This window comes from Protopterus annectens, chromosome 15.part0 (genome assembly GCF_019279795.1).
Source record: "Protopterus annectens isolate FY-2018-M chromosome 15.part0, PAN1.0, whole genome shotgun sequence".
NCBI classification, from domain to species: Eukaryota; Metazoa; Chordata; order Ceratodontiformes; family Protopteridae; genus Protopterus; species Protopterus annectens.
In genome coordinates, this window is record NC_056749.1 from 116444332 (window position 1) to 116469198 (window position 24867).

Consider the following 24867-nt stretch of genomic DNA (forward strand, 5'->3'; position numbering starts at 1 on the left):
ACAAAATGGAAAGATTATTGGGAGCTAATTAGTATACACTTCATGAAAATCTCCTTAACACATAAAAATATGATTGTAAATAACTCCATGTTATGGTTACTAAAGGAATTTTGTACTTCACCTATTACACCTAAACATATGGTTTGTTACCCATTAAATATTATTATTAGTTATTGTAACTTTATATTCATGCACCCTAAGTATAGGGAATGGAATTTTATTGTATTTCCTATAATGTATACTCAGGGTATGCTTTTGTCATCTACTTCTGAAGGAACTCATTTAGCTATAGATAATGATCTAAAGTACTGGTATCAGTTGATATCTGATAATAAAGTTAAAATCTAGATTTCTTAAAACAAGAATTTGATCTAAGAGAAACTTGCTGGTTAGAGGTTCAGACCTTTAGACAACATCTCATTAATAAAATAGATTTAATGTCTATAACTGTTAAAGAATCTATTCCAACACTGATTGATTACTTGATATTAAATTTACAACATAAAGTTTCTGATAAAGGTAAACTTTCATACATACATAAAGTTATCAGACAAGAAACTTTTACAGTGTAGATTCATACTGGAATTATTTCACTTCTATTAATGGGGACCCACCAAATCAACAAGATAAACAATATGTATTGGAATCTGCTTATAGAACTACGTCTTCCATTGTCTGGAGACTTTATACATGGAAATTTTTACATAGATCTTTTTATACACCTTTGATGATGAATAAAATAAATAATAAAGATAATCTATGTAAGAGATGTAATGTAGAAATTAATGCTGACTGGGCTCATATGTTTTATGACTGTATAAAATTGAAAGAATACTGGAAGTCAATTAATGAATTTTTGCAGGCTCTTTTTACAGATAATTTCGTGATTTCTAAATCTCTTATATTATTCAACACACCTGTACCTCAAAGTGTTAAAAAGTTTAAGCTTCCCTTGTTATGGTCTATTCTAGCAGTGGCTAGGAAAATAATAACTAGAAATTGGATTTCAGATACATCTCCTTCGTTCAATGAATTTAAAAATGTTATGAATATAATGTGCCATATGGAAATAAACACAATTAGGACTAGAACAAACAGAAAAACATCTTATTTTATTGTATGGGATAATTTACAAAATTTGTTAAAAATTTTTAATTTCAATAGCATGGTATTTTAGTTTAATTAATTGATCTGATTGTAGTGGATGTCTTTGTAAATACTTTAGTTGTTTTGTTGAATATTATAATAATACCTATTTTTAATTACTTGTATAAAATTGTTATGATATTTCTCTTATATGTTAAAACAATAAACATGTTTTGAAAAAAAAAAAAAAAAAAAAAAAGATACCCACACCTCCAGGTTGGTGGCATAGCACGAAGCATCAGAGACTATCCATGTGCAACTAACAGTGGGTAAAACTGCCTTCCAGTTTATAGCCTGCTACAGACCACCCTCCCAAACCCAGGAACCCCACTCGGCCTTCCTGAGAACACTGGAAAATATGAAGATCTCTCCAAACACCATTATATTGGGTGACTTCAACTACCCAAACATAGACTGGGAGCATTACTCTAGCTCCAACACCCTAGCCCAAAGGTTCCTAGAATTTATAAACTCAAATGCTATGGAACAACTTGTTACCACTCCCACAAGAGGGAAAACATACTGGACCTGATCATCACCAACATGGGGACTCTATGCTCCAGACCAGAAGTGTATCCCTCACTGGTAAGATCAGACCATAAACTAATCTCACTGGATATTCACATCCCAACCCCACCCCCTGCCCAGAAAACCACAGTGAAAAACTTCTCTAAAGCAAATTTCACACTCCTCAAAACCGAGGTGGAATCCTTCAAAGCCCCTGGGCCTGTGGAAAATATGGCCCAGACTGCAGAATCCTTTATAAATGCATTCTATGAACACCTTCAGGAATGCATGGATCTTGCAATCCAAAATAAAACCAAGACCCAATCCTCCAAAGGCAGACATCCTGTCTGGTGGACCCCAGCCAGAAACAAACTATACAATAGAGGGAGGAAGCTACTACATGATAGAGCAAAATCCCAAAAAGGGAAGGCATCTCTGATCAGTATTAGCAAAAAACTACGGGCACTCATAAAATCGTCTAAGGCCAGCTTCGAGAGAAAAATTGCACAGAACACTAAGGATAATCACAAGGCTTTCTTTAGTTATGTTAGGAACCTGGGTGGGAATTCCCAGATATGCTCAGAATTAGTCCAAAATGACAAAAAAATACACCGAACTCACAGACATTGCCAACATCCTAGCTGACAGGTTCAACACAACCCCCCCCCCCCCCCCCCCCGCTCAGAGGCGATCTGTGCCTGACGTATAAAGCCATGTCCAACCCGGAATTAATGGACATGCTGCACCTCAGAAAATCCAAATCCCATCGAGCTACGTGCTCAAGAGACTTGAACCTCAGCACTGAAACAAATAGGACATGCTGGAGGGACAGATTCATAACCCAGAGGCTCCCTTCACTCTGGAATAAAATCCCAGTCCAGGTTAGGCAGAGTCCCTCATTGACTCTCTTCAAGAGGAATCTTGATGAGTGGATGGGAGATCATAGGTTTACCCCGGGTATCACTTCTGTGTCACTGTTAGACAGAGGCACAGTATACTAACCTCGAAAAAGGGCATAGCAAAATAAATTTAAAATGGGTGGCGAAAGCCAAACACACTCTGGCTAGGCTTAAAAATGCCCTAGGGCAGATAGCCTAGTATGAACATATGAACCTATATAGCTGTAATACTGAAGGTATTATTTATGCATTGAAATGTCCTTGTAATCTTGTATATATAGGAGAGAGTAAGAAGTTTAAAATTAGATTGCAGGAGCATATCAGGAACATTATAAATAATAAGGAAGAAAGCCCTGTTGCTAATCATTTTCTTCTGGTTCACAATTCTAACCCAAATGGGTTACAAGCCACTATCCTAGAACATATTGTTAAAGGTGTATTTTCTGATCATTTGTATAAAAAGAAGCTGCTGTATAAAGAAAGTATTTTTATTTTGAAATATGACACTATTTCCTCAGGGTCTGAATGTGGAATGTAACTGGAGGTTTCTTATCTGATGAGGGAGTAGTATTAAGCATTTTTAATGTTTATTGATTAACTGATGTAAGTTAATTGTTTAATTGTTAGTTGTAGTAGGGTATTTAAACTGTGTAAGTTATGTGATGTTTTATACTCCTTGAAGGCATTTGCCGTAGCGCTAGAGGTGCAATAATAGGTGTTTTAAGTGGATTCTTCATCTGTGGTCTTCAGTTTTATTTTATTTATTTTTATTATTTATTATTATTTTTACTTTTTGGTTTGTATTAGAGAAAGCTAATACCTCTCTTACCGAAGTACTCTCAAGGACAAAAAAGTTATGGTGGGTACCGTCAGTAAGTCATGTTTTCCCTTAGCATACCTTGATTTGTAATGTGTCTGAGCACTCAGCAGTTCCAACAGAAGGAGGAACAGTCAAATGCAATTTGGCAAAGCTCTGAATTTGGCAATTCTGCTGAAAATTCAGCCAGAACATGGGGCTGCTGAGTGCAATGATCCTACTATGTCTCCACAAACTACTCGGCTCTTACCTCAGTTCCTTGGTAAATGTTCTTGTAACTGTCGGCTCAAAACACCTGAAGCAGACGTACTTCAGGTACTGCAATTACAAGGAAATGCATTACATTAAAAAAAAACATAAAAAGTTTTTTACGGAGAAAGCCTCCAGCTTAGACATCTTGGATCCTTACACTTCCTCAGCCTTATCATTCGCTCTCTGAAGTTGCTGCATGTCGGAGAGATATCCATCTGAGCACTAGAGTATGATATCTCTGCGATATAAGCAAAACAACGTGGTCAACTCTCACTTCACGCAGCTATGCATGAGCAACTGTGATACATGAAACAGTATCACACAAGCAACTGACTGTAAGTCAATTATATGCAGCAGTCGGGGTGCAGGAGGCAAAGCTCCCAAAACAGAAGCAGTGCACAAATTCCTAAAAGGAGAGCTGCTCACATTTTGCAGCTAATTTATCCATCTGGGATGTTGCTGAATGAATTATGTGCAGAATTTCAGGAGGAGGAATAGGGAGAGGAGGAGGACAAAAACGGGCTGCGTGGAGATGCTGTGGGACGCAAAGAGCATTCCTGGGACCTGATCAGTGAAGCTCGAGTAACCGAATAAAAGGGACTCAGATATAAATGCTAAGGAGTAACAGAAAGGAGAAGGAGTGCTGGTGTACAGAAAAGGTAGGAAAGCCTGTTCGATTCTGGAAGAAGAAAATGAAACAACACACAAGAGCAGAATGGAATTAGTCAACAAAGCAAGAACACTGATGACTCACTGCTCACCAGATATATCACTGAAGGAGAACAGTCTGCTGGTGGGCAAGTTCAGAACAGGAATATAAAAAGCTTGTGGTGTTGATGATGGGAAATCTTAACCTCCCAGCTGCAGACTGATCAGTTCTGATAAACAGAGAAGAAAGGGAAAGGATCCCGAAAAAATGCTTTGCATCAGGAAGGATTTAAGTTGTTGCAAGAAATTACCAGATAAAACATCATTCTAGGCTTCATCTGGTTAAGCGACTTTCAGAGTGTGGAAATGGGATCTCTGCTGGACAACTTGTAATAGTAAGGTCAACTTCAGGCAGACCAGTGGATACTGAAAGGCATGAGAAAACATTGTGATACTAAAGAAAGAACGACTACAAATATCTGAGTGGTGGTAAAGAAGGCAATGGGCTAACGAAGAGAACTGGATGGCAAACAACTTCAAAGAAAGCATTCTGAAAGGTAAACATGGCTGTTTGCCCTCCCCCTTCCCAAACAAAAATGTATAAAATATAAAAAGAAAGCAAAGAGCAGAGTAGGAAGGTCAAACTCGGGAACAAGGACAAAACATTCAAATGTTAGAAAGAAGAAAAAGGAAGACAAAACTAGGCCTGTACATCAAGGCAACAGATAAAGAACTAAAAAGGTGAAGATTTCCAAGCCTGGACTGGAAATGAAAATACTGCAGGAGGAAAAATGGGAGCAGAAAGAATGACCAGATCCACAGAGACTTAAAAAGTAACAAATCATGCACATTCAGAAGCTGTGGAGATGACACACTGATATGCCCTTAAGGGGTCATATGCATATATCCTATGGGCCTACACTACCAAAGGTTTAACATATTACACAGTGAAGACTCTTGCTTGGCTGGATTTTTTCTTTTGCAATTTTTATTGAATATTTTTTTTTTTTTTTGCTATTTTTACTGAATAGCTTGTGCAACCTTTTTACCCTTTAGTTTGGATGTTCTCCTGTCTAGAGGATACTGCACTCCACAGCTGGTGCCTAAAGCGGTTAGCCTACACAACTCTTCCCCTGATGGCCACCACTTACCCGAGTCTGTGATGCTGCCCACAACTCCATTCAGTTTTGGGTGGGTTTAAGGTGGAAACACCCAGTATACTTTTGGGGAGAAAAAATAACCCCACAGAGACACGAGATCATTCAAACTCTACATAGACATTGGCCATAGGTCAGAATCAATCCTTGGTCCTTGTGCTTGAGAGGCAGAGGCCTTAACCATCATACCAATGTTTTGTTAAAAAGAAAAAATATGTGCACCCTGTTAATATGGTTTGTTTTATTTTTCTATTAATGTCTGTATGCTTATGTCTTAAGTGATAATTTAATAAAGGTGTTTAAAAACAAAAACAACTGCATACAGCAAGAGTTCCCAGTGGAGACTGCAGACCTGATTGCATGCCTGCTTGCAAGGGAGTTAAGGAGAGTTCAAGAGGTTACTTCACCTGTGTAGGTGAATACATGACTGAACAGAACTCCTCACTGCATGCCTGAATTCATCTAGGGTAGCTGTGCTTGAGGGCCACTTTAAGCCTAGCAATTTTCCATTTTTGTGCTCAAAATAACCTATCCTATTTGACTATAGATTGGCCTTAACCATCCCATGGTCAATTATATATTATCCCTAATGAGAATAACTGGGATCATACCACAAATAATTTGACGGGACCCATGCATGGGACAAGGCACTTAGGAGCTGCCTCTGTCCATTAATAGCACAGGAGACAGTGCCGAGGTAAGCTTATTGTTTCTCATCCATAGATTCAAGTTGCACTTGAATATGGACAGGGATAAACCTTGTTTTATGTGGATACGGAGTCTGTTCCAGAGCAGCGATATCCTCTGAGAGACATACCTGTCCCTCCAAACCATTCCACTGATGTTGCAAAAGAGGTTTAGATCCCTAGACTGAGTACTTCTGATGTCATTTGACTTGCTGATGTGCAGTAAATCCATCAGTAATGGGTCGGAGGATGCCTTCTATGCCCAATACACGTCACCTTTTAGTAAGTGTATAGGATACCGATATAGTGACAGGGCACTGAGTCAGTCCATGTAGGACATGTTGTTTAGGTCTTGTATCCTTCTAGTAAGGCATCTCTGAGGGTGTTACAGTTGCTTCATGTGTTGATGTTAGTTGCTTCATGTGTCTGGACAGGCACATGCCAAACGGGGCATTATATTCAATGAATGGCCTATTGATAGCTGAGAAAAAGGGGGGAAATGACATCCCTAGATCTAGACACAATTCCTTTTTTTATAAGCTGTGCAATATAGAAGGCGTTTCTTATAACAATGGACACATGTTGGTTAAAAGTTAGATCACTGTCCACATACGTTCCCAAATCCAGAACAACTGGGCCAGTTCTTAGGAGTGTATTGTAAATTTGGTAGTTTCCTGGGGTAGGTGACTTCTCAAAGAATGCATTTTTTGGTATTTAGTTGCAGTCCATGATTTTGGCAGTTACTTGAGACAAACTTTCCTGCACAAAGGCTAAGTCATCTGAGGATTCAATGACTGCTCCCAGCTTGCAGTCATCCGCAAACCCTTAGTCAGCCACAGCTTTTGTTATTGGCTTTTACTTCAGAAAAATGGATACCAAACAAGAGAGGTCCTAGCACAGAACCCTGGGGGACTCCACTGGTGTCTGGTCTCTTTGTGGAGGTCACTTCCCCTAGTTTGGTTATCTACATCCTATCTGTGAGCCAGATGGCGATCCAGTAGGCAACACGGGTTTATTCTCAGTTTACTTAACTTGTCTACTATGACTGAGTGGGGAACCATGTCAATAGTTTTATCCAGGCTGAGGTATGTGGTGTGTACCATGTTGCCTTCATCCATTGCTTTGGCATCCTTTTCAAGAAAAAAAAAATCCACCAGGCTCAGTAAGCATGACCTGCCCTTGATGAATCCAAACTGAGATGGTCTAGTGATCGGAGGTTCTCTTGCATATGAGGCCAGTCAGACTAAGGATCTGTGCAAGGTCTTCACTTACACAGGTGAATGACTGTAGTTATTCTCCATTCACTTGGTACAAAACCTATATGGAGGCTGGGTTTGAAGAGTGTTGTTAGGGGTGTGGCTAAATCAAGCTTCATGCTATTTAAGCACGATCCAGGCATAATGTCAGCATGCACTGATGCAGTATTTTTAGCTATGGATCACACTTTAAGGACTTGGTTTTGGGAGAGAGAGGGGTAACGTTTATTGACCAGTAGGTTTGCTACATGTTTATCTCAGTGTGGCTAACACTGTTCATAATCAACTTAGTGCACTGCTGCACAGAGCTTATGAACATAACTAAAAACTGCCTTGTGATTGTCTTTGGCCTGGGTAGCTATTTTAGCCTCAAACTTGGCTTTGCTGGATTTTATTAAGCTCTTGGATTTATTTCAGTGACAAGGGTTCTAACACTCTTAGAATTGCTCTTCTTAGTTTTGGTCAAAATTCTTTTCTTTTATTATAAAAGCTTGTTGATATTATAGGTTCCACACTGTGGGTTTGTATCTGTGGCTTGCCCTGCACTTGTTCTTATGTGGTAAAGTTGCATCTATGCAGCTGTTTACATGCTGGTATAGTGTGGTGGTGTACATTTCACATATTTAGTGGCGTTAACAGAATTTGGTGTGGATTTGAAGCTTGTCATTTTCTATTAGGTGCAGGTAGTTTGTATTAAAGAAATTTCAAATGGTACCCTAGGTAGAAGGGATCTCTGGTTTTAGTTTTATTTCAAAGGAAACTGCTTTATAGTCGGACCTAACAAGTGATGAAGATAAGCAAGGATGGTGCAAGATGCCCCCATACTGGTACAGACAAGATCAGTATGTTATTCCCCCTAGTGGGTACTCCGACTAGTTGTTACAGGGCATTTACACTGACAAAGTCCAGGAATCTCTGTACCTGTGCCTACTGGTGGTGTAAGTTTCTCAGTCTATAAATGGATAATTTAGATCACCTAGGAAATGGTAGTGGGTTTAACACCAAGTGATTCTATTTCTTGTAGTTAGGCATTGTGGCATTCTTGTGTCATAGAGAGAGTTGTATAGCTAGATAATATACATGGTTTGGGGCATTTTTGAAAGTTACATAAAGAATCTCTAGTGCATAATGCTACTTTACCAGCCTTGATGTGAGAATAGTCTGGCTGTAGACTGAGACACCTGCACCTTTTTTACCCTCCTGCTCAGTAGCTGGTCTAAACCTGAGGGGGCATTGTAGCCCTGCACAGCCAGTGTGCCCTCTGCTTTTTTAAACTAGGTCTCAGTCACTACACAGATGTCAATGTTCTCCAGAGTGAAAAGGACTTGTAGGGAGTGGAATTTCTTGTTTAGGCTCCTAGCGTTGATAAGTAACGCCTTCATATTTTCCTTTGCTTGTTTTGTTATATTGGCAGATTTTATTAGGATGGCACTCCCTAAAAAAGTCACAATGGGGGTGAACAATGTCTTTGCCAATAATCAAAACCCTAGAGCGGACAGCTGTAGATCATGCCTGACAAAGTGGTGTGGTCTGTTGATCACCCCCTGCCAGACTGGCAAACACTGGACCCCCTTTGAATGATACCAAAAACTAAGCCAATTACTGAAGTGAATTATTTTCTCCTTGTATCGCAGAATCATCCGTGGAGAAAGCTGAATGTTGCTCATACCTGCCTTGGACACACAATCTTGAGAGCTCCATCAAGTCTCTCTTCTTACAATCCAGGCAGGTGCACCTCAAGTCAATGCCACAGGTATGAACTATGACAGAGTCCTACTTGTAGCTACTGTGCAAGAACTCGGGTGCATGTGCGATCTGATGGATCTTGGCACCAGGCATACAACTAACTGTCGCTCTTTCCTTGCTTCGCCTGGTAAGAGGAACATCCATGTGTCTTACAATGGAGTCACCTATAACAAGAATGTTTGGTTGGGTCAATGCCTGCCTTACGGGCTCAGCATCTGTGACTTTGTGACTCCTTATGGTACTTGAAATGGTAGGCTTAACTTACTGTGTGTGCTTTGTGCTTATGTTGCGTTTTGGAGGTCTTGGAGGTTTAGGAAAGTTAATACTTAGAACCTCAGCATAAGATTGATTATATGTATTGTGATGTCCTTGGAGAGGTGTGATGTGCAGTGTACTGCTGACAATTTTGGTGTCAGAATTTACCCTGTTTGACATTTTTGCCTCCAAGGATATTACATATGCACATCTCTCACATATTGCTGTTTATGTTACACATGACCATCAGACAGAATGAGACAATTCTTACACGGTCTGAAGATACCCATCTCAATCAGTCTGGTTAGAGTATTTACGGGGAAGTGCTGGTCAATGACACCAACAGAAATTACTCTGGGGCAGAAGTAACTATAACTGCTTGGAGTTCAGTTTTAGAGTAATGTTTGAGTGGACTTGCTATTGAGTATTTAAAGTTCAGTACAAAACATCTAGCCTGGAAGCCACCTTCTGCCACCAGCAAGAACCTGTGAATTAATTACAGTAAAAAACAAAGTACTGATTTGATACTAAACTCAGTGCAAGCATCATCAGTACGCTCAACACTAAACAGTTTTATCAAAGGTCTTTCAGCTTTATGAGCAATTTAAGGGAAGAGACTTTGCAAAATTATATATGTGTGTGTATTGTCAATAGCCAGTAAATGGGGATTAGGAGGGAATTATATTGTCAAATTAGAATTTGTTGCCTTAAGTTTGTAGGAAAAGATGAAAGGCAGAAGTATCGTTTGGTTTACGACAATATCTGCCTTACCACTTTTCATAAACGGAGGGAAGGAATGACTAGAAACAGACACTTGCAGCTCTGAAATCCTCCTCACTGATGAGGTGACCAGGAAAGGATGGTTTACAGGTCAAGAACATCAAAGGCATGACACAAACCAGTTCAATGGATGGCCTTGTTAAAGGTTTAAGAAAAAACAAAATCTCAAAGAAGCAACTTCTTAAGGGTAAAGCTGTAACCCCAACAACCTCACTAAATAACAGTTCAGGAGTAAATAAAGTAGCTAAGTGATGAAGAAAGGTACACTGACAAGGATTAATACTGTCTTACAACACATAAAAACAGATTCTGTGACAGGAATTCCATTAAGGAAATCTGTGATCTGTGGTAGATTAATCTGTAGTGATACATATCTAAGCCATCTACTCTTAAAATAAATTTCATCTGTAAATAAGACTTTTAAATAAAAAGAAGTTATGTCTTACCATAACATTCCATCTGTGTTGTTCATCTTCATTCATTCATTACTGATGGGTTCGGAACCAATCCTTGGTTCCAACTCGGCCTCTGTACCAAGCTCACATCAGCCAAAAAACTCTTGTGCTAAAATTATTCATAGTGCCTCTCTCTAGTTAGTGCCTGCAACATGAGGGTGAGGTTCCAAGGTTCAATAGGTTCTCTAATGGTGGGCCTGATGTGAGAAACCCCTTTCAGAAAGGTTTTGCAGAGGCGAAGAGAAATCAAGGAGGTATCCCCGAAGCCACTGTGAAAGTAGCCAGGTGAACCCAAACTGTAGAAGCTGCAACTCCAGATTGCAATAGACCGGAGAAATAATGGAGTACATCAGGGACTGATTCTGAACCAGGAGCTATGTTATTACTAACCCATAAACCAAATTACTTCTATATATCATGATACAATTTTCAGGTGGAGGGCTTATGAGAAGCCAGAAGAATGTCACGGACAGGTGAGGAAAGATTCTTCTGCCAGGCAATTATAGGAAGTGGAGGAACCAAGCTGTCAGCTTGAGGCTGGAGAGGTTCGGGTAGAGTAGCCCTTGAGGGTGCAACAGTAATTCCGGAGTTATCCAGAATCCATGGTTTGCATACTAGATGAGGCCATAGGAAGGGAAACCAAGCTTGTCGAGGCCAGTAGGGAGAAATGAGGATTACTTTGCTTCTCAACCAAATTGCTTTCTTCAAGAAATGTGGGATCAGTGGTATTGGGAGACGAAGACTGAAGAGGATGCGACAACCTCTGGTAATAATCTGTTGCACCTGGGAGTCTGAAGTGATATTTTGCCAGGCGTGTTGGTGCAGCGAGAAACGTCCCCCAACTGCTTCCAGAGGAAAGCAATTGGGATGCTCTTCAGGAGTGCTGGTAGGGCTGGCCAGAGAAAGAATCTCTGGATCCCTGATTGTGCAGACCCCCCTGTCCCGAAAGGAGCATCTTCTGGAAGAGTTACTCCCTCTACCCCGTGGGGTATGCTCACCACATGTGTCAAGGAAAGGGTCCTGGGACTTCCTGTGTACATTTTCCCACTCCTCTGATTCCTAGAGAAGTATCGTTGGGGACTGGAAAAACGGACATCTACGGCAGACAGGGTCTTACTGTCCTGCTCACACCTGGTTAGTGTCTCTCACTTGGGATCCGAAAAGGGAGGAAGGCTCGACTGGAGCATCAAAAAAGCCTTGAAAGGACCCACAAAGTCACACAGGTGCATCCAGTTATGACGTCTCATGACAACGCCTGCAACCATCGATCTAGTTGCATGGGAGACCAACCTCATGGATGAGTTAGAAATGGACTCTAGGGTTGCGAGCTGTGAGGCCACCTTATCCTGGACCTCATCAGATGCAGCTCCTGCTAATGTTCCAGAGAGCTCTGTGATGAGATCTCTGGAGCCTAGTGAAATGTGCCAGATAATTCAATGACTGAATGGTACAGGTCGAAGAGGTGAACGTCTACTTCTGTTGTCTGTCCAATGCCCGGGACTCCTTGTTCGGGGAATGAACAGTGTGACTTTCCTCGGCAAGCTCTTTCTTTGTTGCCACCACTGCCACCACCATAGCATCTACAGGCAATCCTTTAGACCAATGAGGGCTATCTTCGGGGGGGGGGGGGCATAAGAATTTATCCGGTCTCCAAGGAATAGGCTCAATGGAGTTGGGCTTTTTCCAGGTGCGCTGCATGGTGACCTGGATGAGCTCATCGACAGGGGTGGTCACCCAGGTGGTAGAGGTCCAGGCATGGAAGGCCTGCAAAAACAGACTCCTTGGAGGATGGGTCTGAGGACTTCCAATCTACTCTCAGTTTCAAAATTTCAAGGATGTCTCCAAAGGAGACATCTTCAGGAGGAGATTTTGGGGACCCTTCCCCTTCATCATAGTCCATTATCTTCCATGAGAGACTCTTCTGGGGAGTCTTCGTGCTTCCTCTCCTGCACGTTCTCTTCCTCAGAACCGCCTCGCCAGGGGCTTCTGAAGAGGACTCGGGAGAGAGGGTACCCTGTTCAAGGGTATCTTGCATCTCCTATACCCGGTGTCCTGGAGTGGCAGACTGTGTCAACTGAGGTCTAGGAGAAATGTATACATGGTGCTCCAATGCCTGTGGGGCCAGCTGAGTGCCTGCAGATGCCAGTGCCCTTTCCATCACCTGAAAAGTAGGCCCGCTTGAAGAGCTATGGGTGCCTGGAACCGAGACGGACAACCTCGGAACCGGGGTCACATCACACTCCGACAGACCTGCTACCAGGACAGGAACCTTGAGGGGACACGGCACTGCCATGGTCATCAGGACTGTAGAACACTATGCAGTAGAAAAAATCAGTGCCGGCCTAGGACCCTCGGTGCTGACAGCCCAGTCATGATCCTGAGGATGGCTCGGCTCCGAAGGAGTCGACGTCCATAGGGTGATCAGCTGTGCCACAGATGAGGATGCTGCTGGAACCGTGACAGCTGGAACCAAGAAGGGCATCGAAGCAAAGGTCTTTGGACCCAGAGAGGTTGAAGGAGGAGTATAAGATGGAGTTTGTGGAGAGAACTCCTCTGCTCCAAATGGGATAGAGGATTTACTAAGAGAAGGCAACCCACTAGCTGTCGAGAGTTGATCCACAAGTCTGACTACGTCTAGTTCTGAGAGGCTCCTGCAGGATCTAGTGGATATCGACGATGGGGAGTCTGGACATTCCAAGAAGGGCCTATATGGCTGTTCTGAGAATGGAGCCGTCGACAGGGAGTATCTGGAGTTGACGGACATGTAGAAAATATAGTGGGGGGGGTGACTGGAATTGGAGACTCTATTGTTTGGGTCGAAGGGAGAATCTGGACAGGTGTAGTCATGGTCAGGTACTGTGGTAATTGGAGCCGAGGTAATCAGTACCGAAAAGGTCTTATCAGACTTTGGTTCAGTAGTCGGCATCAAGGTAGAAGACTCAAGTCCCAGTGCCAATAGAGATGAAGGTAATTTAGTAGTTATAATCAGGGTTGGTCCCACCGTTGGCATCAAGGAAGACATTTTGAGCCCTGGAGCTGAGGGAACTGAAGACAATTTTGGCAATTTAGGTCTAGGCTCTAAAGACTTAGATTCCGGATCTTTATGAGAAGAGGGAACCAAATGTCCCCTCTTCTTGGGATTTTTTCTAAAGCAGAAAGAGCCTCTGAGAAAGGAGATTTGAGTAGTCCTTTAAGAATAAGTTTATTGCATCTCTCATTCAGTGTACGGCTACTAAAGCCCACAAAAATACTATGTGGTGGTTGAACAGTCAGATGAGGTACATTCAAGCAATATACACAAGAGGAATGTGCATCCGAATTCAGCATTTTGCAGATTAGCCAAATATACTACACTAATGGACTTAAGTAAATCAATAGGCTACTAGGTTCTAGGAGCAGTGTCTGCAACACATGCAAAAATTCAAACTCTGTTGGGTGAAGTACTACATCCTGCAGTTTTGGCATCCAATTAAACAAATGACATCACAACTGGTCAAGACTTCCGTCAGTTCAAGGCACTGTAGAAATTATGTTGGAAGGATGCACAGATAAGAGACTGTGTGGACTGAACATACCTTTAGTAAAAATGGCAAGCAGCAATGTCCTGACACATTGTTAAAAATACACAGGCTTCATGAAAAGAAAGTGGAAAATCTAGGACCTTCAAAAGAAGCTAACTCTGGCTTTGGCACTAAGGGATAAAAGAACATGTAAGTTATCAGAAGCTTGTTCTCAAATCCTTCCAAAAAAGTTAAGTTAGTGAAAGACATTAGTGCAAAAACTAAAATAGTTGAATAGTGCAAATAATGCCAGAAGATCCCAGTCATTAAAATAATAAGGAATGTCTGTATGGAGAGAGAAGGATAAACTCAGTCAGAGAAAAAAATACCTGAACCGAGTCTTAGGTTTCCCTTGACAATGCCAAAGCACAGGCCTAGTCAGAATCAAACTCTCACGAGCAAGTATTTAAAGAAACAGATATTACTCAGAAAAAAGTAAAGAAGCTGCTAAAACCAAAAACAGAAGAAAGTCAGTGGCATCAGTTACCTTGTGTAGAGTGAAGCACAGAAGAAGAAAAAGAAACACCTATACTTATATTAGTAGATGAAGGGGGTATATCCTTTATCTTCACCGTCAGAGAACTGACAAAAGTGTGCTTGACTTGCAAAAAGGTAATGAAAACTTTAAAACCCAGAATAGAAAGAAAACCGATAAACAGATCAGCCCCACCCCACACCCATGTTTAAGTTGAAGAATGACTTGCTGTACAGGTTAAATGAAAAAAGGAAGAAATATTTTATCAAATTAGTTCAAAAACCTTTTAAAACAAGTGATGAAACAGACTGTTACATCTGTGAAGTTGCACCACTGTAGACTCCAAAGCATTACATTCTGATTTACTGCTTCAAATACCCTTTTAAAGTCTACAAATAGTGTCACTGTTAAATTACTTTTCCATACTACTGCAAGCTTGGTCTAAAACAAAGCAGAGAGTTGTGCTCTATGTTGTAAGTAAAAAAAAAGCATGCTATATGAGGTTGTGTATTCTATGACTTGTTTTCAGATATGCTAATAATTTAGCAAGGGGTAAATATTTTCTATATGGCAAAAATCAGTGGAAGTTTCTGGTGCATTCATTTTAAGGAGAATGACTGGAGAACATCAGCAGTTTAGCTTGGACAGCGCACTCTATTGTTAATAAAGGATGAAATAAGTGCTCAGTGGTGGAGTGCATCTTTAAGTAGTTTTTTGATTTGTTTATGGTGAACTGTTTTAAAGTACGAGGCAGGATTTTTTAGGATTTTGTGTAATACAGGCTTGATGGTAGGGGGGGTGATACTTAGAAAGGATGATGAGCGGATGGACATTGGAGTAGAGACATGAAAATGATCAGAAAGTCATTTATGTCTAAACAATTACTGAACTGTTATTAAGGTATTCTCAGTAGGGGTAATACACAATTAGCGACCATGGGATAAGTAAGGCCGGCCAATCTCTAACCAAATGAGTTAGGTTAATTCAAGCATACAACAGGAAATTAGCTATGCTTAAAATGGCCTACAAGGGCAGCTAGCCTAGGACTTACCTACAAACATATGAATTCAAATTTCTGAAGGAAGTTTTCACTTAATGCATTGCCAAAACTGTTTTGGTTAAGTAAGGCAGACAAAATACATGGAGGAAGGTGAATTGAGCTGTGTTGTTAATTCACCTGTAGTTTCTTTTAAAAGTAATATAGCTCTTGAATTTAGAAGTATTTGAATCATCCCTTTTTTCCAAGCTATCTAGGCAACATCCCTTCGTGTAAGCAGTGCATTTACTTCAGGGGTTAGACAAGGAGTTTTGTTAACTCTCAATCCTCTAAGTCTTAAAGGAAAAAAAAATCAAAGTCTTGTACTGGACTTAACAGGCTAAGAATGGAAGGAGTAGTGATGGTGTTAACTTGGGGTACAGAAGGCCAGTCTACCCCAGAAAATGTAAACAGAAATATATCCCCTACTGATTCGGGACCGAGTTTGTGTTACAACAGAAAGAAGTTTACTAATTTTAAAGTGAGAAGGAAGTTAAAGAAGAATAATCACTAAATAAAACTTGTCGAGCAATATTTATATAGATGACATCAAGCGAGATGTCTTGTTCATTTATTTATGACAGTTCTTGGAGGCATGACAGTAGTCTGTGTTGTAATGTAGTACTGCAAGACACTACTTGGCCTTTTGTTTACCTAACTAGTTCAAGATGAGGTCAATTTGGCATAACCTTTTTTCCCTTGCATGTCTTAATTATAAATTTCATATGTTACTGAAGTAATGAAAATGAATTATGTGGGGGACTGCAAAGTAAAAATTTGTACTAGTGCCTAGCTTGGTTTTAATGACAATCAATTTAAGGTACCTCCTATTACAAAATAGATGACCCTAGAGACTCCAACTAAAAAGGAGACATTGATAAGTATTGCACAGCCTATGGCAAACCCTGAAGCACATACTGTCATTTTGCTGTATTGGTGGCTTAACAGACAGCAGGCTTGCCTTACATGCCAGGAAGATCAGAAGGCTGTGGGTTCTATACCTGCACCAGCTAATTAGATTCATGTTCCCATACCAAAAGTGCGATGCAACATAAGGAGTGTGCTGCATTCCTCAGGTGTCATCCTTTGGATAAACGATTAATCAAGGTCCATTCTGCCTGAGGCAGTGACACTTTGGGTGGATATAAAATATACTGTTGCACTTAAACAGCAAAGAAGGCTCCCTGGTATTCTATAAATAATCTACCTAAGAGACTATATAAATCATCCTCTGCAGAAGCAGTAGAAAGACCAGAAAATAATCCTGAAATAATAACTTGGACTAGTAACATTATCTACAATACAGACAACAGAAATTCTCAGCAGGGTACACAGACAGGAGTGAACATCCCACACAGGGAATGTAACAAGTCTCCAAGTCCATATGGAGTTTATGGAAATGGGACCCAAGTTCAGAAATTTCCCAAACTACTTTTTGACTTGTCACTCTAACTCAAGATTATACCACTGCACAATAAAGTAAATTAAACATATTCTGCTCCTGAAATTAATTTTAATTCGAACTTGCCTGCATTACTTGGCTTATTTTGCCTGTACCTATGTTCTGTGATTTTTCAGAAAATGCAACCATGATACTAATATGACTAATACTTTCAAATACCTTTTTTAGAGTAAGTTCATCCTCTATTTCCTCTTCTGATTCCTCCTCTTCCTCTGGCAGCTCTTTCATCTTATTCAGCAGTTCTGCCTTGGCAGTGGATATGTTATAGTAGGCAGAGCAGGATGTTGGACTGGCAGAGCCTGCAGAAACAGGAGATACGACCTCAAATGTGCGCCTAAAAGAAAATGTTAGATGCTACATTAGTATTTATACTGGAACTACATAAAATAAAACAGAGAATAAGGATTAATATATTATTAGTCTTTTTTATGAAGCAACCATATGAATCAGGAAATGTTCCACTAAGCTATGATTAACGATCAGAAATGCATCACAAAACAATGTATTGCTGTAAATCCTTTTATGTATACAATACATGCCCTGATCTGATATTTACATGGCTCATTTTACTAGGCTGTTGCAAAAAGGTGTTTATGTCTGTAGCTATGTTTGTTTGTGGGGCTCTCATAATTCAAATGAAAAGAAAGACATTTATACTTGGATAAAATCCCTGACATACATCTTTATCTCTGGCCACTCCCTGCCCAAAAAGGTTCCTTGTGGGAAGAAAGGGAAAAAATCCTCTATCCACAATTATTAGGTTCATTCAACTTTAGTAACTAATGGCATTATTCTAATCTGCTATCAACAATCAGCATCCCCACAATGAAAACAACTACCTTGTAGTTTAGCTGATTGCCCTATGGTAGTCATTAGTTGTGTTACTTAATCAAATCAGCTAATCTTTGTAATTAATCAGTCTTGAGCAGAAATACCGGATCAATCTAGGTCAGGATCTTGCAGTTTCTCTTCAAAGGTTCATAGGTGTTTACTAGGCTAATGACCACTGGAGCCTTTTAAGCACAGCCATGCATCCCAAATCTCTGACAAGTTCTGGTTTCCTTGATAAGTGTAAGCAGCGGACTGGGAGATGAAATATTTACAAGCTAGGACCTGGGAAATAAACCATTTACACGCTGTGCCCATTAGAGGCTTACTTTGATGATGCCCGATTGCTGATATGGGTGAAAGTGCTTAGTAACTGTTTTTTTAATTTTATTGCTGCTATTTACAGCGTTTGGTCCATTAAAGTTTCCAGATTATTGAGAGCTGAGTCTGTCTACATTTACTGGTTTTGTTGTTCACCTTGTTTGTATGAATTTCGTGTTCCCCATTCAACTGTCTAACTTACGCTTAATCTCGGTTAGGGAGGAACTCTGCTTCAAAGTAATGGGAAGCATGTTCTTTTACCCAGCTAGGAGCAGCTAGACAGCACGACCTTCGGCAAAGTCAGGATATAAAAAGAATTCAATCAAAAATGCCATCATTACTTATTCCTATTGATCCCTACTCAGAAAACTACTAGCATACCTATTTATTTTTCTGTTAACTGGTAGGTGGACTGATCAATGACCATTTCAGCCATGACCCAAGGAAACATGACACAGTTTACAATTCTGATTTGGTTTGCACTGAGAACGTACACCACTATGTAGTACAATTTAGGAGAGAGAAATCTACCATTAGATTAGAGGAATACCAGCTTGGACTGTCACAAAATTTGGATATTTGATATAATTATTTATGCGTGTTTAAGAAAAAAATAAGTTATAGCTTAGCAAACAGTGCATGGCAGTTAAACTGTCATGCAAATTTTACTTGCTTTACATACTGAAGTAATATATAGTCTTCATAAACTTTAGCATGTCTTATATTTACTTAGCTATAAAATATTGTGGTTAGATTCAGTTACACAAGAACAATGTTCAGTCTGTCTGTCTTCATAACATGTACTTCCAAACGTACAATAAATTATGGTTATCTTCAGTTGGTTGTACATATAATACAATGTTTATATGCATGTCTGTGTTAGTATGTAAGATGTAAAGTTATATTGGGAGGAAAGCTGAAATTAATGTTAATCCTTGCCAGCAAAACGTGCACAGGCGTAAGTTTTTTTTTTCAAGATGCTAATGAAATTTCGGTACTGTGTGCATATGCTCTCCTGGTTTGTGAATGCCTGCAAGAAGGAAGTTACGGTTGTCTGGGGCTAGACTAGTAAAATAATTTTCACCTACTGTCTTTAGAAGTTGTTCATGAACAGTACAGTCATTTTCAGAATAAAACAATACCAACATAACATATGAAAACCTCCAGCAAGGGAGAAAGGGATCATGGGATCTTTGAAAGAAAAAGTAGAATTTTAACACATAGCTAACTTAAAGGAAAATTCAACCCTCTTATCCCAGAGTTATTATTTTCCTTAAAATATCTCTTAGATGTCATTCAGTGCCAAGAAACCCTTTTAATTTCATTTTCCATGTAATAGATAAAGGAGTTCTTGCTCTTTCTCTCTCTTTGTTTTCAGAATTTAAAATTTAAAATGATATAGAAAGGAGTCAGACTCAGTCTGTGTGACCTAATGCTAGACATACCAGTTTCTGTAAACTTTAGTGTTAGTCACTACCCACGCACTCACTTAATGGCAGAAGCATGGCTGGTTTTACCAGCACCCTTGACCAGTACTATGAAAGAGCGCCCCACCCCTCAGCTCTTCATGGACACATGTTCTTTTTAAGTGGAAATACAGCACTTCACTGTTATAAGCCAATCACTACATCCTAAGTGATTGTCTTACTACAGTTAAATCTATGCACCTCACTCCCAACTCTTCCACTGAAGATAAAAAAACAGGCATTCCTTCTACTGGCACACCAACCAGGTAGCCAGATGCACAATACGCTCCCCCCCTCCTGCCCCAGTCATTCATTCTGTGCCCTGCACCCAACTCACATTCAAAATATTTTATTTAAAAAAATTCTTCTCTTAAACTGCAGTAAATTGTTTGTAACAAATGTTATCAGACAGTTGCTACAGTTTATAGTCTGTCTGCAAAGAGTGCTAAAGGGCTCATGTTTTAGTTTAAAAAGAAAAACATTCTTTATAAACTGTAGCATACAAATGGTGAAACACTTGCTACAGTTTATATCCTGCCTATAGAACTCATATTTCAGATTTAAAAAATTCTTCGTTTTAAACCGTAGCAAACTTCTTCTTCTTCTTTCGGCTTTTCCCGGTTAGGTGTCACCACAGCGGATCACTTTGCCCATTCATGATTGGCAGTGGAGTTTTACGGTGTCGAGTTGCCAACCCGACACCCAACCTTCCACAGAAGGCACATACACGCACACACTCACATCTAGGGCCAATTTAGAGTGTCCAATCCACCTGCAGCATGTTTTTGGGATGTGGGAGGAAACCGGAGCACCCAGAGGAAACCCAGGCAACCACAGGGAGGACATGCAGACTCCGCACAGAAGGCACCCCAGCTGAGGATCGAACCGGAGAACCTCTTGCTGTGAGGCGGCAATGCTAACCACTGCACCACCGTGGCCACCCACTTTAAAATGTAGCAAACTACTTGCTACAAATGTAGTAAACAGTTGCTACAGTTTACATCCTACCTGCATGGAGAACTACAGTGCTCACGGTTTAACTTTTAAATTGTAGCAAGCAATTGCTACTGTTTAGCATAAAAACAGAGTGCTACAGCAATACCCAGATTTGCTCTGAGCTACTGCACAATAGTACCACCTATACTGAGCCAACAGATTTTGCCAATATACTGACCGACAGATTCAGTGCCAACTTTACCCCTCTCTCTCCCACCAAAGACCAATCACAATACCAGTAGATTACTGTATGCCAGTGAAATTTGGAATCTGTGCTAAAACAGGAGCAGTGGCTCAATGTATTCCATATGTGCTGCCTTAGGCACATACCTGGCATCTCATGATGGGACAAGACCCACAGCAAAGTGGTTAACAAAGTGGGCACCAGCTCCATGTTCACTCTCCTGAAACAGAGATGTATGTGCTGGTTGGGTCATGTCTCACGCATGACGGATGGACGAATTATGAAAGACCTCCTTTACAGATTGTTGCCTCTCAGCAAGGGGTTCTCCAGTTCGACTCTTTGGCTGGGGTGCCTTCTTCGCATAGTCTGCATGTCTTCCCTGTGGAGGCATGGGTTTCCTCCGGGTACTGCGGTTTCCTCCCACACTCCAAAAGACATGCAGCAAGTGGAACGGACACTCTACATTGGCCCTAGGAGCGTGTGTGTGTGTGTGTGTGTGTGAGAGTGGGTGGTACGGATGAACTACCACTGAAGGGCTAGCCACCCGGCAGTGTAAACCTTGGCTCGAGATGACTGTCACTGTTGAAGTGACACCATGACCCCATGTGCAAAAATGGGAAAAGGGGTCGAGGACTGATGGATGGAGTCTAAAAAGAGGCCAAAAGGGCAACCCAAACTGAGCTACAAAGACATATGCAAGCATGACTTCAGTGCTCTCTCCATTAGTGAGAACTCCTAGTATTCTCTTGTCTTAGACAAGATTGCCTGGAAATGGAAAGTGAAGATAGCTCTCACTATGAGAGCTGTTTCATCAATTGAAACTAATCAACAATGTTATCACTGATGTTAACAGAAAAACACCAAACTAATACTTTTTTTTTCCATGCGGAAAGCCATCCTGCACTCCCCCTCCCCCCAATAAGGATGCATTTTCCTTTACTCCCAGCAACTGTGTGTGCATGTGTGTATTTCTTTATTTATTATTTATGAACATGCAGTGATAGGGAAAAGGAAAACTTCTTACTTCCTGTATTCAGCAATCTCCATTTCCAATACTTCTTAGGAAATATTAGCAAATAAAACTGTACCCCTCAGTTCATAGGTTCATAAGGTTGGTACTAGGCTATTGGCTCTAGGGCCTATACTAGCCTAGCCAAACAATTCCCCGGATATTTCTTCCCACAATATTTACTTCCCTGGGCCCCAATCCCCGGGGTGAATTTCCCATCTCCCATCCAATCATCAAGGTTCCTTTTGAAGAGGGCCAATGAGGCGCTCTGCTTGACATGTATGGGCAGTCTATTCCAGAGTATGGGGAGTCTCTGGGTCAGGAACCTATCCCTCCAGCATGTATTGTTCATTGTGATAACAAGGTTTAGCTCCCTGGAGCATGTGGCTCTGAGGGATTAGGATTTCTTTAAGTGGACCATGTCCAACAGCTCAGGGTTAGATGTGGCCTTGTATGTTAAGCAGACATCGCCTCTGAGTAGATGATATGCCACAGAGTACAGCTGGAGTTTTTTTTAGACCATCAGCAAAGGGCATCTGCTTTAGGCCTGTGATTCTTTTAATGAGGTATTTCTGCGGCCTTCCCAGCTGTTGCAGATATCTTGTGAGGTACATACCAAATGGGGCGTTGTACTCTATAATGGGTCTAATGAGGGATGAGTACAGTGTGACAATGACCTCCTTTCTTCTGGATGAAAAGCCCTTAGTGATGAGGTGTGCCACATAGAAGGATTTCCTGACTGTTGTGGCAATGTGGTTATCGAAGGTGAGACCACTGTCCACCTGTGTCCCTAAGTCTCTCATCACACTTTCGGTGTTTAGCGTACTGCCACCTATGTGGTAATTCATGGGTAAATGTTTTTTCCCAAAGGGGATAACTATACATTTATTAGAATTAAGCTTGAGCCCATGGCTCTTGCACCAAGCATCTGTTTCTGTAAGGCCCTTTTGTAGAATATCCACATCATTTGGGGATTCAATAATGGCTCCCAGTTTGCAGTCATCTGTGAATGTTGTTAGCCAGAGTCCCTTAGTGTTGGCCTGTACTTCAGAGAAGTAGATGCCAAACAGCGGTCCCAGGACTGAACCCTGAAGTACTCCACTTGTCACTTGTCTGGAGCTAGATTTGGAGTCGGCTACTTTTACAGTCTGGGTTCTGTCAGTAAGCCAGTTGGCAACCCATCAAGTGACGTAGAGATTTATGCCCAGCATAGTAAGTTTATCTATGATTCCAGAGTGGGGGATGGCGTCGAAGGCCTTGGCAAGGTCCAGATAGGCTGTGTGAACTGCCTTATCCACGTACACAGCTCTGGAGACTGATTTGAAGAAGTCAATCAGGTTCAGGAGACAAGATCGGGTCTTCACGAACCCAAACTGGGTGGGGTCCAGTGTTTGAAGGTTGCCAATGTCTTTGTTTATATGTTCCATGACAATGCGTTCCATGCCCTTGCAGATCAGGCTCATCAGACTGATGGGACTGTAGTTCCCGGGATCCAAGGTGGATCCCCCCTTGTAGAGTGGGATAACTGTAGCTGTGCGTCACTCAGTGGGCACAAAGCCAGAGGTGAGGCTATGATTAAACATGACACTTAGGTGAGGTGCCAGTTCATTTTGTAGTTCATGAAGTACACGGCCTGGGATGTCATCTGGTCCCACGGATGCTGTATTTTTAGCTTTGGAGAGTGCGGTTTCTACCTGTGTGGCCATGACTGGCAATTGGCAATCATTTGGTACTGAGATGGGCCCTTTACGGGATGAGAGGGGGATGGAGTTGGCACTAAATCGATCTGCCAGGATATTGGCAATATCCTTGGGATCAGTATATTTAATGCCATTCTGTTGTAGCTCAGAGCAGATCTGAGCATTGCCATTTAGATTCTTGACATAATTATAGAATGCCTTGTGGTTGTCTTTGGAAATTTTATTTTTTAACTAGCTTTGGAGGATTTTATAAGGGATCTCAGCTTCTTACTGAGGCTGGTAAGGTAGTTTTTTTGCATCCTGGGATTTTCCTCTCTTCTGCAACAGTTTCTTCCTTCTGTTGTATAGTTTATGGCAAGGGACCACCAGATTGGCTTCCTTTTTTGGAGAAGAGCATCTTGGTTCTATTTGGGATGGCATGATTCATGCATGAGTGGATCTGCTCGCACAGTGCCTTAGTGTAGGATTCAGCAGTCGAACTTTCAGCTCCCGTCTGGATGGGTGCCATGAAGTTTGTCACTTCTGACTTCAGTAGCATGAAGTTGGCTTTGAAGAAGTTTTTATGGAGGTTTCCTTACTGGGAGGTGGGGGTGGGATGTGGATGTCTAGGGTGATTTGCTTATGTTAGACCTGACCAATGGGTGGTGACCACTCTTGTGGAGCATCTGTCTCCTATGTTGGTAATGACCAGGTCTAGGATATTGGAGCCCCTGGTGGGACAATGGATTAGTCGATCCAGGGCATTGGAATTTGTGAATTCCAAGAACTGTTGGGAAAAGGTGTTGGTACCCGAGTAGTTTTCCCAGTTAATGGCAGAATAGTTGAAGTCACCCAGTATTAGGGTGTTTGGTTGTATCTTAACATTTTCCAGTATGTTTAGAAAGGTGTAGTGAGAATCTTGGGGCATGGTGGGGGATCTGTAGCAAGCTACAATTTGGATTGCAGTCTTACCTAGTGTTAGTTGCACCTGGAGAATTTCAGATGCATTGTGTTGGGCATCAAGCCTGGAGGTGTGAATATCCTTGGTAATTATGGACACTCCTCCACCTTTAGTGTTTCGGTCTTGGTTAGGTGGCCAAAAAGTGTGGTAAGAGTTGTAGCCTGGTATTGCAGGGGTGCTCTCTGGAGTCTTGAACCAGGTCTCAGTTACTGCACAGATATCGATGTTCTCCATTGTTGGGTGCCTCGAGAGAGTTTATTTTGCGGTTTAGACTTCTAGCATCGAG

The 24867-nt window shown here is 41.2% G+C and overlaps 1 protein-coding gene across 3 annotated transcripts in view; it reads right to left on the bottom strand.

Annotated features, from left to right (window-relative positions):
- Positions 1-24867, bottom strand: part of SHROOM4 (shroom family member 4) — a 1399869-nt gene that overhangs the window by 30038 nt on the left and 1344964 nt on the right. For all 3 annotated transcript variants that reach the window (XM_044057534.1, XM_044057535.1, XM_044057537.1), the window contains one exon: positions 17297-17471. In XM_044057534.1, the coding sequence (XP_043913469.1) occupies positions 17297-17471 (175 nt within the window). The remainder of the gene's footprint in view (positions 1-17296; positions 17472-24867) is intronic.